At 40.2% G+C, this 15,190-nt stretch overlaps 1 protein-coding gene across 1 annotated transcript in view; it reads left to right on the forward strand.

The window, feature by feature from the left end:
• Window positions 1-15,190, forward strand: part of MAPK8IP2 (mitogen-activated protein kinase 8 interacting protein 2) — a 70,941-nt gene that overhangs the window by 30,950 nt on the left and 24,801 nt on the right. Inside the window, exon 7 of the mRNA XM_075208455.1 lies at window positions 9,355-9,524. Coding sequence (XP_075064556.1) covers window positions 9,355-9,524 — 170 coding nt within the window. The remainder of the gene's footprint in view (window positions 1-9,354; window positions 9,525-15,190) is intronic.

Below are 15,190 nucleotides of genomic sequence, written 5' to 3' on the forward strand. Positions count from 1 at the left end.
AGTGTACTGTATCCTGCCACTCCTGCTACCATCTTTAAACTCCTTCCGTGTCCTGGGCACCCTTATTCAGCAATAGCATGTTTAATAAGCCTCTACTAAAATGAGTTAAGAACTGGGGGCAACTAAGTACTTTGAAACATGTTGCATTACTTGGAAAGGGGGCATCTATAGGCGAAGACCTGGTTCTATTGGTTTATTATCCCATCCAATATTGTCTAACATGCAGTAGTAATCTCTCTGGCCAGAATCAAGTTTCCCGAAAAAGAAAGAGAGCCTGTAATCTTAATGCAGTCTGACTCAGGTATCACTAGGTAGTGAATGCCACATTGCTGCTCTGGAAGCTGTCTTTTACAGACAGAAATGTCCCCCATGTGGGTTCAGGACCTGTGTAATTGGTCAGGTATTGTCCTAGGGATTAGCTTTTGGTGTAGTTGTACAGCAGAGCAGCAGGCATGCTGCATGAGAGATAACCAGTAAACACATGCTATAGGTCCAGTAAAGTATAAATACAAATGTTCTGTCAGCAACACCTGAGTACAGAAAAACACATCAGTTTCATAAATACAGTTAAAGAGTAAGAACGCATTTTTTTCTATTAAAAACTACATGTTACGTTGGAATATACAAAGCATTGTTCTGACTAGATAATCCCGTTATAGCTGGTTGCTGTGGCCAGGCCTAATCACAAGAGATGCAATTAGCATGCCATTGTTCCTGGGCAATAGATCCCCCTGCTGAATTACAAAATCACTGTTGACAAGGCAAGAACAGTGTTTAGGTAATTAGCTTTTTGCTGGATGCAGTAGTTCCACAGCAGCTCTTTTCAGCAACAAAAGCACCTTTAGGCAAAAGTCGATGCTATACATGCAGCCTTGGAGGGATGTGAGGGTGCAGAACAATGGGAAGCTATCAAATGTCCAGTCACTTTGCCCAGCATTTCATATGGCTCAGTTGGGTTTGCAGATGGGGCTGAGTTACATCCGCCCTGGCCATAAACTACCACCACCAGTCCCTGAAGGGAGACTGAGCCAAGGTACTTTCTACTCATCCCATGCCGCTCTCTGCATCCCTGCATAAACTAGTAAGTGAAGTATGTCCGATATTTCACCAGGGTGTAAATGCTTTGATTTTTGCAAATCGACAATATTCCGCGACGTTGACAGCAAAATTTAAAACGGCAGTGTGTTTAAGGGCAGGTTTTTGCCTTTGGACACATTGCCATTTTCAATTTTGCTGTCAACGTTGCCGAATATTGGTGATTTGCGAAAATTGGAGCATAATACATTTACCCACAGGAGTTTGTTTAGGGTAAATGATGTTATGTATAGCAGTTGAACCCTGGCATATTTGTTTGGTCACCATTGCATTCTCATTGTGTCCCAGTATGTTTATGTTTTTGTCTTTGTTTTGTATTCTAAAATCACTGTGTGTATATGACACTGTATTAGTACAAGATGTTATTACCACCATTCACACTATTCAGGAAATATTTTGTTCTCCATTAGGCTAGGTACACACTGAAGAATTTTCAGATTGACGTGTTATCTCAAATGATTGTACCTACGAATGAAGGTCCAATCAGTCTGGCGATTCATGCATACACACTTGCACGATTTACTTTCAGATCTGTGTTCTTCATCTGGTTCTTCATCTGTTCTTCTAGTCTTCAGAGAATGACCGCACAATATTCATTCATTCATTCTTGTCACATTGTCACGTTGATTAAAACCGCCTTGTTATAGCTATGTCCTAATGTATTTTGTTAGTTTCTGTGACTCTGAAACGAAACATTCTGTTCTCAGAACGAACAAATGAATCATTCCTTCTACAGCACTCTCTACATTTATTCATCAGGACATTCATTACTAGCATTGGCTGAAAAAAGCACTACTCTGTAAACTCTATGGAGAACGTGAGCATGAGTGCATACACACTACATGATCGTTAGTTGATTGGTTGGAAAATATTAAACAGTACGACCAACCAAATAAGCCGACAATCGACACTTTTGAATGACTTTCGACCATTGTGTCACTATACACACTAACCCGACTTCCGACCGAACGGCCGTATGACGGCTGATTTGCACGATTAGTGGACGAAAACGCTCCAGTGTGTACCTAGCCTTAGTCTGGCTTGGGCTACCTAGGTTATAGGAGACTTGAACCCTACATTTTATTGCCTTTGTATTTGTATTTGTCTATTGTAAATATTAATGAATGGACTTATAAAATATGCTTGTTTTAGTTATTCACCTAATTTCTATGATGTTAGTTGGTCAGCTTGCGGAATTAATAGTCTTCTCTTCCACATAACATTTATCTCATCAAACCACGTACGGGCTAAATAATTTTCGGCAGAGTTGTAAGAATAAAAATGAATTGGTAGTGAGACTTATTCAAACTATCTTCTAGTGAGGAACCAAAAAGACACACTTTAGGATCAAGGGGAAGAGCACCAATTACTGTGTCAAAGATACAGTGCTATGCAGCAGTCCAGAATGCATACACCACTCGACATTCCCGTAAAAAGTGGCAAAATTACAGTCTGGCAAACTTGCTGCCACCAATTCTGACCAGAGAAACTGGGGAGTGATATATGCCATGTAACAAGTATAGATGAATTTGTTGGAACCAGATTCACAAAGATTCTAATACTGTTAAGGATATTGCTCCATTCGTCATCAGACAGTGGACCTGAATCAAGCTTCCATTTGGATTTAAGGGGCAGTAGATCATCAGGTGCATAATTGTTGTGCATAAAAGATAAGCTCTGAGTACTGCGTAGATATGACTCGACGCCTACGCAATGTCAGCAATAAATTTTAATAGGGGATGCAAATATTTGGGGATGGGAGTTACCAAACTGAGAAGAGACAGCATGTCTCAGCTGTATGTACCGATAAAAGGCAGAATTCGGAAGGCCAAAGTCCTGCCGCAGTTGATGAAACTATTTAAACAACCCATTACTGTAAAGATCGCCCAATGCAGACACCCCAAACTTATACCAAATATTATCTTTTGTGAATTTATATAATTCAGGGGGTTAACTGTTATATTTGTGGAAGAGTATTGTAATACATAAAGATATTTAGGTTGCGCAATCATCTTAAAAAGTTTAAGGTGTGTTTTATTTACATATTACATTGTGGTACTACAGGCCACAGCAAGCCCTGGGTGTCAGGGCATGGTGGCGCTTGTGGTTCTCCAAGTGGCAGTCCGGGCTGGCTGAGACTTGTAGTTCCACAAACTAAAATGGTGTTTTTACTTATTCTTACATTACACACACTTTTTTACCCTACACCCATCGCACAGGTGTGTAGGAAGAGCCTTAATAGCCTTAGTGCTTTTCAGCATGGGGCTGGTTCTTCCTAGAGGAGAGGTCCGCAGAATTTTTTTTGCTACACCAGTGGCTGCATGCACTGTAGTTTGACACGCTCACTAGGTACACTGCCTACGGCCACATGCCCCTTCCCAGTCCAGGACACCCCCCTTTCACTTAGGGGGTAGTAACAGCATGGAAAAGGGCTATTTTACCAGATGTATCTTCCAGTTCTGAGCATGCACAGAGTGATTTTGCGGATGATACGCAGATACGTGCCCTAATGAATCAGACCCATAATGTCAGAGTACTTCTTGAATTGAGAGAGCACTAAGGAGCACTTGGCCCTGTCATTAAGGCCCCTAACATTCCATCTGAGCATAAGGAGCCCACACCAACAGGATTACTTACTGCCATAATGAATCAAGGTACAACTGGAGAAATCAGGAGAAAATGAAGAGCGAATGACCACTGAGGGAAAATGGGACCCTGGAGCCTGCCCTGCACTCCACTAAAAGAAAGATAACAACATTGGTAATATGCACAGTCAATTCATATGTTAAAAAGAAACATGTATCATGGGAAACAAGGAAGTACTATAATATCATATAGTCCATCGACTAGAACTAAAACTAACCGACCCCACAATACCTGCCATCTTAACAATAGAGACAATATAATGCAAGCTTGCACAGCAGAATAGGTAAAATGAAAAATACTTGCAACCCACCCTAATCCACCCCGTGTACCCAGCATAACGGTTAACAACTATAGTGTGCCAAAACTACAGAAAGCCTACCCCAAACCTGTACTAAGTAGTCGCAAGAACCCCTAAAACCCATTAGTAAGGAAAGAAAGAGGCAAGCTAGGATATCAACCAAACTAAGCTATTGTTAGCTGGAACTCTCTCAAATATAATTCCTATACCTTTGCTGCCACAACAGTCATGAAACTAATGCAGTAATAATCGAAGCCCCAGACAGCAATCATAGATATGCAAAGAACAACCATAAAAATACAACAATTAATGATCTCGATCTCTTGCTGGCGGTCTCCTGGCCAGCCAATCTATCAAGTTGTGTGGAGAAGTGAACAAGCCTGCCATCAGCTGTCACCCGGAGTCAGGTGCGGGCTGGGAGAGGCGTGGCCCGCGGGCACACAGGCGGCCGCATCATATTACAGGGGATGCGGCCGCGTCATTGATGACATTGGATGCGGCCGCGGGGGGAGAAACTGTTTTTTGCATCCGGGGGGCGGCTGGCCGGCCTACCCCCCGGCCCTAATAGGCGTCTAACCCAGCGGGCCGGGGGGCCGCTGCCCCCCTGCCCCCCGGGCCAGCCCGCCACTGCCCGGAGTCTAGCCTGAAATAGCATGGTATGGTAGTTGTCACGCAGCCGCCTTTTAGCTTAGGTAAACATGGACCTGCTCTTTTGAATCTCCAGTGCACAGTCCGGAAAAAGAGAAACAGTGTGGTTCTCGACTTTGAGAGGGCCCTACTGGCATACAAGTTTGAGAATTGCACCCCAGTCTTTGAAATATAGGAACTTGCCAATAAAGGTACACAAGGGCGCATAAGGAGGGGGTTTAACCAGTTCTCAAGAAACAACTCCGGATTGGAATCTTCCACTTTCTCAGGCAAGCCAACACATGTCCGTTTATTATTATATTATTTAATTATAAGTCAGATATTTTTTGCTTGCATTAAGTGATCTGAGCAGCCAGATCGATAAGTTGAGCTTGAATAGGAACAGTTGTGTCCACCAGTGAGAAGATCTGGGGCCTGATTCATTAAGGAACTTAAATTAAGACGTTTCTTATTTCAGTCTCCTGGACAAAACCATGTTACAATGCAAGGGGTGAAAATTAGTTTTCTATTCCATTAAGTTCCTTAATGAATCAGGCCCCTGGTGTTCTGCTTCCCCCACACATTTTCTGAAGATCATGGTGGATAAGGTAAAGGTCAGTCTGCACCTCCTCAATTGTATCAGTAACTTTCTTTTGGGAGGCACTGAAAGCAATGAGTATCTGTTGTTAATATGTGCAGTTGAAACAGCAATGGTAGGAGCGCTCTCACTCTCAAAAGGCAAGAGCTGCAATAATACAGGGCATCCCTCCCTGGAAAAGTAATAAGAACAAAACTAATTATGCGCTCTATTGACTTAGATGGATCAGATTCGTATAGTGTTAGTGTAAGAAGGGGAATTAAGATGTTTCTTTAGGGAAGGGGGATATTGAATGTTCCAATATGTCAAATATATATGTATATCACTGGAGTGATTTCTATGTACCTAGTTATTCAACTATGCCGTTGTACTGAAAGGATATTAATAAAAAGCGTATTTATTGCTACAGAAGGGTAAAAAATACAAAACAATAAAATCAATAAAAATCACATTACACCAACAACCGAGCTAATGGATGAACATACATGTAAAATAATAGTTCTCAAAATAAAAGGAAATTAAATGGAATTAAAATAGTCCCATTCTCATATTTGTATCAATTGTGCAAAATTGCAATAAAATCGGTCATCACGTGATGCCACCTAACACCAGTCCAACCTATGAAGGTTTTGGAGGATTCAATGAAATTTCAGTATAAAGTTAACGGAAAGAGTCTTGGTAAATGGGACGAATTGGATAAGACAAGGTCTGTGTTCCTTCCTGTGCCCCCTTCAAAAGGGGGCATTCCCAAAGCGTTTCATCTGACTAGCAGATTTCCTCAGGGGGTTGTATTGATCGTCAATGAGGATTGGCATTTATACATGTTTGTTTGTCTATTCAGCCAATAGGATTTATTATCCAAATCCAATTGGAGGTGTTGAATAATGGTAAATAAAATAAAATAAAAAATGACAAGTAATACGGTGACAATTCATGTTATATATAATTGCAAATAAAATACATACAGTAATTAATGGTATTATATAACAAGAAAAGATATTTAGGTAATGCACAGCGACCAATGGTTATTAAGTATTTGTAGATGGACTGGACCTATGATTGTACGGTGGTATATTATTATATAGCAAAAACATATAAATTGATCACTGATAACCACATGGTCGTATATATGAATACATATTCACGCATGGCCTGAATGTACATATGTATACATATATATATATATATAGACATAAACGTGTGGAGATGAAATTCTTATGTAAATAATCATGGATGTACTGATCAATACTATATACTCCACCGACTGTATCACTCCAATTATTATTTGACTCATATATTCCCTTTAACTTCATATTGCAGCCACCTACATTCAACTATGTCTTATGTAGGTAGATAATATATATGCATGTATATCTATAATAGGTGACCTATCCCATATTTACTACACATGTGACCGATATCTATGATATATTAAACCGCACTAACACGTAAATCGTGCGTGGAGGGTGCGGTGGCAGGGAGACCACATCTGGGGGCTATTTTGACTCATTGATATCGACCTCTCATAAAAAACTGTTAGTGGTAATACCTATCAGTCATGGGGTTTGATGAGCTATAAAATATTTATGAGTAGAGGTTGGTCATGAGGATTGAATAGACAAATAAAACATGTATAAATGTCAATCCTCATTGACGATCAATACAACCCCCTGAGGAAATCTGCTAGTCAGATTAAACGCGTTGGGTACACCCCCTTTTGAAGACACACAGGAAGGAACACAGACTTACGTTCCACAGTGGAACGAACGCCGCATCGATCCTCGATGTACACTGCCATCCTCATACCCTTCCGACTACACGGTTTTGAAGATCACATCTACCCGCTTATCTGGACAATTATACAGGACTCCAAGGCCGCATCACCCTCTTCCATATCAGGACGAGTTACATCTAAGGGAACAGTGAGTCTCCATTGGGTTAAACACCCTTGTCTTATCCAGTTCCTCCCATTTACCAAGACTCTTTCAGTTAACTTTATACTGACATTTTATTAGATCCTCCAAAATCTTCATAGGTTGGACTGGTGTTAGGTGGCATCACGTGATGACTGATTTTATTGCAATTTTGTACAATTGGTACAGATATGAGAATGGGACTATTTTAATTCTATTTCATTCCCTTTTAATTCAATTCCATTTAATTTCCTTTTATTTTGAGAACTATTATTTTCCATGTATGTTCATCCATTAGCTCGGTTGTTGGTGTAATGTGATTTTTATCGATTCTATTGTTTTGTATTTTTTGCCCTTATGTAGCAATAAATACGCTTTTTATTTACATCCTATCAGTACAACGTCATAGTTGAATAACTAGGCCCATAGAAATCACTCCAGTGGTATACATTCCCCTCCAATTCACCCTTTATTTGACATATTGGAACATTCAATATCCCCTTTCCCTAAAGAAACATCTTAATTCCCCTTATTACACTGACACTATACGAATCTAATCGAAGTCAATAGAGCGCATAATTATTTTTGTTCTTAATATGTGCAGTTGTTCAGGTTGACAAGACGGTTCCTCTCAGATTGTAAAATTCCCTCCAGGGAATAGAGAGGGAGGGTGGGAAGGAGAAGCAAGCCAGGGATGGGGGCTGTCGCAAATGGCAGGGGAGCACTGAGTGCAGGCCGCCTTTTGTCAAAATCGCAGCTGTCGATATCGAACGCCCTCCAGTTGATGTTGTTGTAGTAGTGTGGAAGACAGACCACCCAATGGCACTTTTTGCGGGCTCAGTCAACTCCGTGGTGCTCCATTGATCAGGCAGGGAGTGGAGGAAGAAAAGGCACAACAGCCCCCCACGTGGACGCGTATGTAAGCAGGCCGCACTGTTACAACGCGTGTTGCACTGCCCAAAACCCTATTGCTGGCAGCCGGTTAGATGACTTGCACGACTTCTGCAATGTAGGGGTCACTTTGGCTACGAGCCGCTCTGTCACTGTAGGGGAGAGGGAAGCACAGGTGGATGCCATACTCCAGTCCGCAGCACGAGACCACTGGGGACCTGTCCAGGACTAGCAGACACCAGGACTCAGTGGAGGAAAGATTTGGCTATCAGGGTAAGCAGAGCCTAGGGAGGATGGGAATAGGGCCAAAGGCAGGAGTGTCGTCTGGGACTCCTTTTTCCAACACCAGCAGCATCAGGTAAGGATAGATATATTGGACAAGTTAACCCGTGCATGATACTCATGCATTCTAGTCAAATCAAGCTACTTAAGGTGTTAAAAAGGTTCTTGTCATGCATTTGGGCCATAGCCCAGACCTCAACCACCAACCACTCCCCACTGTCATCCCCGGCAACCACCAACCACTCCCAACTGTCACTTCTCCTTCAAGAAATATATATATATTTTTTTTAAATCTTTATAAACACTTTTAACAATTAACAAATTAAATTAACAAATTAAAAACATCTTAGTATACCAAATTTCAGCCCTTTCTGAATTTTTTTTCCACACACACTAAGAATTTAGTAGGTCAGTGTATAACTCTGCCCAGCAGGTGGCGCTGCAGCTTGGTTTTATTTTTTCCACACACAGACAGACTAACACACGCCACTAGACATTTATATTATAGATATTGGTAAGAGAGGAAGGAAACCATGTCCTACTCCACACTACACCATGCCCCACCCCGCTCTCCTATCAGTCTTATTGAAGTGTGATAAGCCCCCACAATACAATAGTTTGGTGGGCTATCAATGATGTCATTGGTGGCTTGATTAGGTCTGAAAGAGAGCAAAAATATGAGTAATCAAAGAATCAAATCAAAGAAGTAGTGCACACAAACCCTTGAATTTGCTTATCAACTGCACAGAGGAATACCATAAAACAATATAAAACAATATGTAGCATTTACCTTTCCCTCTGTTAGGCATCAAACAAAGAGGATTTTTGATACAGTTGAAAAAAAATGTTAAGCGTATGCTTTTGTGTTAAATGTTATCTGTACAAAATAACTATGAAAATTGCGTAGGTAACCATTCTGTGTAAACTGTTATAGTATTGATAGTATATTCTTTAGTTTTGTATTTTTCATACTATGTTGATGTGTGTGCTCCTCTGTTATTCAGGTTTATTCCTCGTCATGAAGATGAGCTTGAATTGGATGTAGATGACCCGTTATTGGTAGAATGTGAGGATGGTTCATGGTGCCGCGGCTATAATATGAGAACAGGCGAGCGAGGAATCTTCCCTTCATTTTATGCACATGAGGTTGTGTGTCCGGTGAAGGAGAATGCTGGTAAGCTGCTTCAGAGTGTTATGTGTTACTCTGCTTGGAGTATAGGAAGGCAGAAACACATGTTAATGAGGTGAAGTTTACTCTTAGTTTAATGAACACTGAGAGCAGTGCATTCTATGGGTCTGTCTTTTCTGCACATTTTTATAATGTGTTATTTGTAATATGTTGTTATATATTATAAGTCTGTTATATGATGATTTGATCCTAATAATAAGTTGGCCAGTAAATGTGGCTGACTTAAACGGAGAAATTAAAAAGAGTTTATTTTCACTTTTGTTGCAAGTGTTCAGTAAATGCATGGATTTAAAGCTAAACTACCGCCTACTAAGAAAATTAGTAAAAAAGAGATTGCAGCCTATGATTGGTTCTCCTGCTCATACATTCCATTCCGGAGAACAGCATTAATTTGCCTGTTGCATGAAGCAGCTCCTAGGTCTCCAGCTAGGGAAATTTTACAGTAGGTGGTAGCGTAGCTTTAAGTTTGTTTTGCACAGCAATCTTATTTGTTGCATGTTTACACTTTTGGAAAATTCCAGTGGTGCATACTCTGCTGTCATATTCTCTTTTTTTTACTTGTTTACTTTTATTATTTTTTCCAAAACAACAAACACAAAACATACAACAAAACAAAAATATGTATCATAATATCCAACACGCAAGTAACAACATTAACAGACATTGATGTATAAGAACATTCACCAAAGTAACATATTACAAATAATACTTAATAAAACACTTAATTGAGTATATAATAAAAAAAAAATAAAAAAAATTATACACACCACAGACCAAACAAAAGACCCTCTCTCGCTGCCGCTATGAAATAAACTAGGATCATTAAAGTAGATGCAAATTATTCCAAGCTCATCAAGTCACCTGAACTTGCTCTGTATCTAGAGGTGTATCATATGGATCATATTATATTATATTTCCCCTTTGCCTTCATGCAGGTATACATATATCTTTAATGCTGCATAGTTGCATTCACTAACGCCCTACACTTATGAAGTTCCAATGGTCTAGGAGCAAGCCAAGCCCCAAATCACCACTTTAGTGAAGGTTATAAGGTTAAATATATATGTAACTGTATATTTATTAGTAATATCTCCTAGAGAGATGCCATATAGACACTGTTTAGCACTCATTGACGGGGCTGGGGGAACAGTATTCAAAATACATTCACAAACCTCTGTCCAAAAACCTTTTACTATCGAACAGTCCCACAATAAATGCCACCCATAAAAGAATTACATTTCGGACGCGCCAGACTACTTAGGTAGCCCTGACGAGACTCTTGAGCATATGGGACCATTCCTCATCAAGAAGGGGGCCCAGATTCACCTCCCATTTAGATCTAAGCTTATCTAAATCAGCAGGGGCCAACGACAAACTAAGCTTAGAATATAATGTAGATATAATTTTCCATGTGCCCACTTCATGTAGAAGACATTTAAGGGGAGATTGCTGGATCAAAGGAGGAGACAAGGGAAACGTCTCAATTGAAGATGACAATAAAAAGCAGAATTTGGAATTCCACTTTCCAAGGATAACTGGGCCAAAGTCTTCAAACATCCGGATTCATATAATTGCCCTAATGAGTTAATACCACATCTACGCCATATATTATAGCCTTTTAATTTTTCAAGTTTAACAAAGGAGGGATTATACCAAAAAGCAGTTGAGGGGTCATGTCCTTGGCCTCCAAGTATATAATGAGCAAGACGCTCAATCTCAATTGCTTGCCTAATAATTGGCGCAACCTGATGTGAACACTTACCCACAAGCAATATCTCTAAAGGTAACAGACATTCATACATAGACCTAGAGGTCACCACCTGCTCTGCAAGAAAATCCAACAAAGCTAACAGGGTCAGGGATCTTAACCAACTAATTAAATGTGTAAGCTGGGCAACATAGTAATATATTCTAAGATACGGGTCAAGGTTCAATGAGACAAATCATCATCATGATCATCATCATTTATTTATATAGCGCCAGGAAATTCAACTGAAAGCCGGGATATCCAGACCCCAAGATATTTGAAACAAAGGGTCAATTTTAAAGGATAACGCTCTGAAGCATCAGTGGGTATCACTCCAAGCAACGGAAAAACATATGACTTGTCCCAGTTTACCAATATACCAGAAAAATGGCCAAAATTCTACAGAGAAGATGATTCAGGGAGGCATTGAGTCTGACTGAAAAAGAATCATATCATCAGAATCTAGCGTCCTCCCCACAAGAAGACCAACAATGTACGGATTGGCTCGGATTAAACATGCCAAATGTTCTATGGCTAAGGCAAATAGAGCTGGAGATAGATGACACCCCTTCCTAGTACCCCAACCCAAACTAAATGGGGAAGAAGTATGTCCATTTACTAAAACTCTTACCAAAGGAGCGGAGTATAGTAACTAAACCCATTTGATAAATCCAACCCAAATTGAGGCAATACCTCCCATAAGCATCGCCATTTCACTGAGTCAAAGGCCTTGGCTTCGTTGAGAGATACCACCACTGCCCCTTCTCAGTTTTATGGGGTAACTGAATGTGAGTATAAAGGCGGCGAATATTGGGGATAGTAGATTTACCAGGCATAAATTCAGTTTGGTCAGAATGGACTATCTCAGAAATCACTGAATTGAGCCTAGTAGAAAGAATCTTAGCCAGAATTTTAATATCTGTATATAGAATAGATATTGATCTGTAGGATTCTGGATATAAAAGGTCTTTTCAAGGCTTCGGTAGAACCATTATCAGTGCCTCAGACATTGATGGCAGAAGACTGCCCAACTTGGTTAAGTGGCTAATAATTGTGGAACAAACAAGTTTTGAAATTTCTTATATAGCTCTATGGGGAGACCATTGACCCCCTGGGCCTTATGATTTGGAAACAAAGATATAGCCAAATCTGTTTCTTCCAATGTAAGAGGCGCATTCAAAAGGGACACCGATTCCTGGGAAAGTTTAGGGAGTTTAATTGAGTTTAAATATGTGAAGAGTTAAGTACTTGTATACTGTACCTTAGAAGCATAAACATTCCTATAATAGTCAAAAAATGTTTGAACAATTTCACTCCCCCCTAAATACTTGTATAGACTGGTCATTATAAATCATTGGGATAGTCCTACTACTCAACTGTTCCCTAGCCAAACAAGCCAAATAACTCCCACCCATATCCGCCTTTGAATAATAATGGTGTTGTGAGAAAAGAAGACAGTGTTTAGATTTATCAAAAAGATAGTCCTTCCAATGTAACTGCGCCTTCAGCCACTGAAGTCGATCCTAAGAGGCATGTGATTTTAAATACAAACACTCCAAGTCTTTGCAATGCTGTTCCAACAAGGACTCTGTCCTCCTGTCATTCTATTTTCATTAAAGAAACCCCCCCACAAACATGTAAGATCAGATCCAGTCCCCATCGAAGCCCACCAAGCTGGGTTTAATTTCCAAAATTTTACACCCCTATCTCTAATCAAATCGATACAAATAAGTACAGAGATGCCTCTGTAAAAATATTCAACTGAGGTCACATATTGAGTTAATGACAAAGAAGACAAAGCCAAGTCTATCCACGGCATGGTGTGACAAGATGTAGAATAACAAGCTGTTGTACATCCAGATGTCTAAGTCTCTATACATCAACTAGGCCCATCTCCTCAATCAAATGAGAAAAGGGAGTAGGGGGATTAACAAGAGACATACTGACCTCTTGCCACCTATCCAGCCCCGTGTGAAGGACATAGTTGAAATCTCCCAAGCATACCACCGGAGTAGCCGGAAAGAGTGCCATAAACACAATAGCTTTTCTTAACACGTCATCATTATAGGGGGTGGAGCATAAACTGATAATATAATAAGAGTGGAGAAATTAACAACCGCCCTGAGAACACATACAGCCCATACGGGTCAATCTCTACCTGTTCCACGGTAAAAGTTAAAGATTTCTTAACTAAATCCGAAACTCCCCGAGAAGTATGGGAATGAACAGAATGGTACGCCCACCCCACCCATTGACGTTTCAGAGCCATAACCTTACTTCAATATAAATGTGTCTCAACCAAACAAGAAATACCTGAGTCATACTTTCGAAGCCGAGACAACACTATATAGAGCTTGACTTTCAAACCTCTAGTGTTCCAAGCGAGCAGACGAAGACCCTTACCAGACATTCTACTCATGGTCATACAGAATCATGCAACTAGAAAATTTGGAGATGTTCTCAAAGGGAGAAGCAAAAAGCTGAGAAGAGGAGTCAGGCGGCCAATCCTGTGTACAAAACAAAAAAGCAATACCCCTATGCAAAAATAAACACAATATTACTTTGGTGAAAACAAAAAGACCAACGATCCTGTCATATTCAGTTCACAGCGAAATTAGCAAGAATGATGTTCACATAAAAGCAGCTCTGAAACTGGGAAGTACACTAGTTTAACTTAGCATGAAAGCAGCTGTAATTAGTATAGTCACAGAACATGCAGTTTATGCAATATGAAAGTATTTAAAGAATTCCAGTTAATAAATAATAATATTAATAATAATAAACCCCTTTGCACAACAAATATAACCATTGGTGTCCCAATTGTGCGACTCACACCTTTCAATAGATTCTTCCACCAGCAGCTGCACCGGATGTGAACTTTCTGCTTTGAATGTTTGTATGTCTGAATGTGACTTGTGTGCAGTGTAAAGTTATCAGAGGACGGAACACACTTCACATTCAGACAAAAACGGTAGGGTGCTGACACCAGCTGGTATGTTCATCCTGAGCAGTTGCAGGTCCCACGAATATTACCCTGGAGTGCTATTAATTGGGTGAAGAAGGGTTCATTAAAAAAAAGAAACAATAAATAGGCCCCATCTACACACACAGTTGCCACTTCTGGTGCATGTTGACATGATGGCATCATGCAATCCATGCAGATTTGTTGGCTGCACATTCATGCTGCAAATCTCTCATTCCATCATATCCCAAAGTTCTCTATTGGATTGAGATCTGGTGACTGTGGAGGCCATGAACTCATTGTCATGTTTGTGGAACCAGCTTGAGATGACATGTGCTTCTTGACATGGCGTTATCCTGCTGGAGGTAGCCATTAGAAGATTAGTAGACTGTGGCCAAAAAGGGTGAGCACATGGTCAGCCACAATACTCAGGTAGGCTGTGGCATTTAAATGATGCTTAATTGGTATGAAGGGACCTAATGGGTGCAAAAAAAACAAAACATCCCCACACCATTACACTACCACCAATACCAGCCTGCACTGATAACACAACACAGGATGGATCCAAGGATACATGTTGTTTACACCAATTCTGACATTACCATCTGTATACAACACAACAGAAAACAGCGCTGATGACTGATAAACACAATCAATATGCAACCATCTGTGGGTAATAAATGTATATAAACACTTTATTAAAAATGAACCATAAAATAGACAACACTGGCCAGTGGATAACAACTTGACATGTAAAAAATCAGATGAACCGACTGAGTTAACCATCAATAAGGCTGATGAACCATGGAATCGATCACTCCTAAAGAGAACCAGCTAAATGTCTCACATCAAATAGATACTAGTGTCCAATGACCCCGTTGAAGATCATGAAGTGGAGCTTCAAAATAAGTGTGGCCACACTGATGGTGGAAAGTATACGTC

The sequence above is a fragment of the Mixophyes fleayi genome, chromosome 4, assembly GCF_038048845.1.
Source record: "Mixophyes fleayi isolate aMixFle1 chromosome 4, aMixFle1.hap1, whole genome shotgun sequence".
In the NCBI taxonomy this organism is placed as follows: Eukaryota; Metazoa; Chordata; class Amphibia; order Anura; family Limnodynastidae; genus Mixophyes; species Mixophyes fleayi.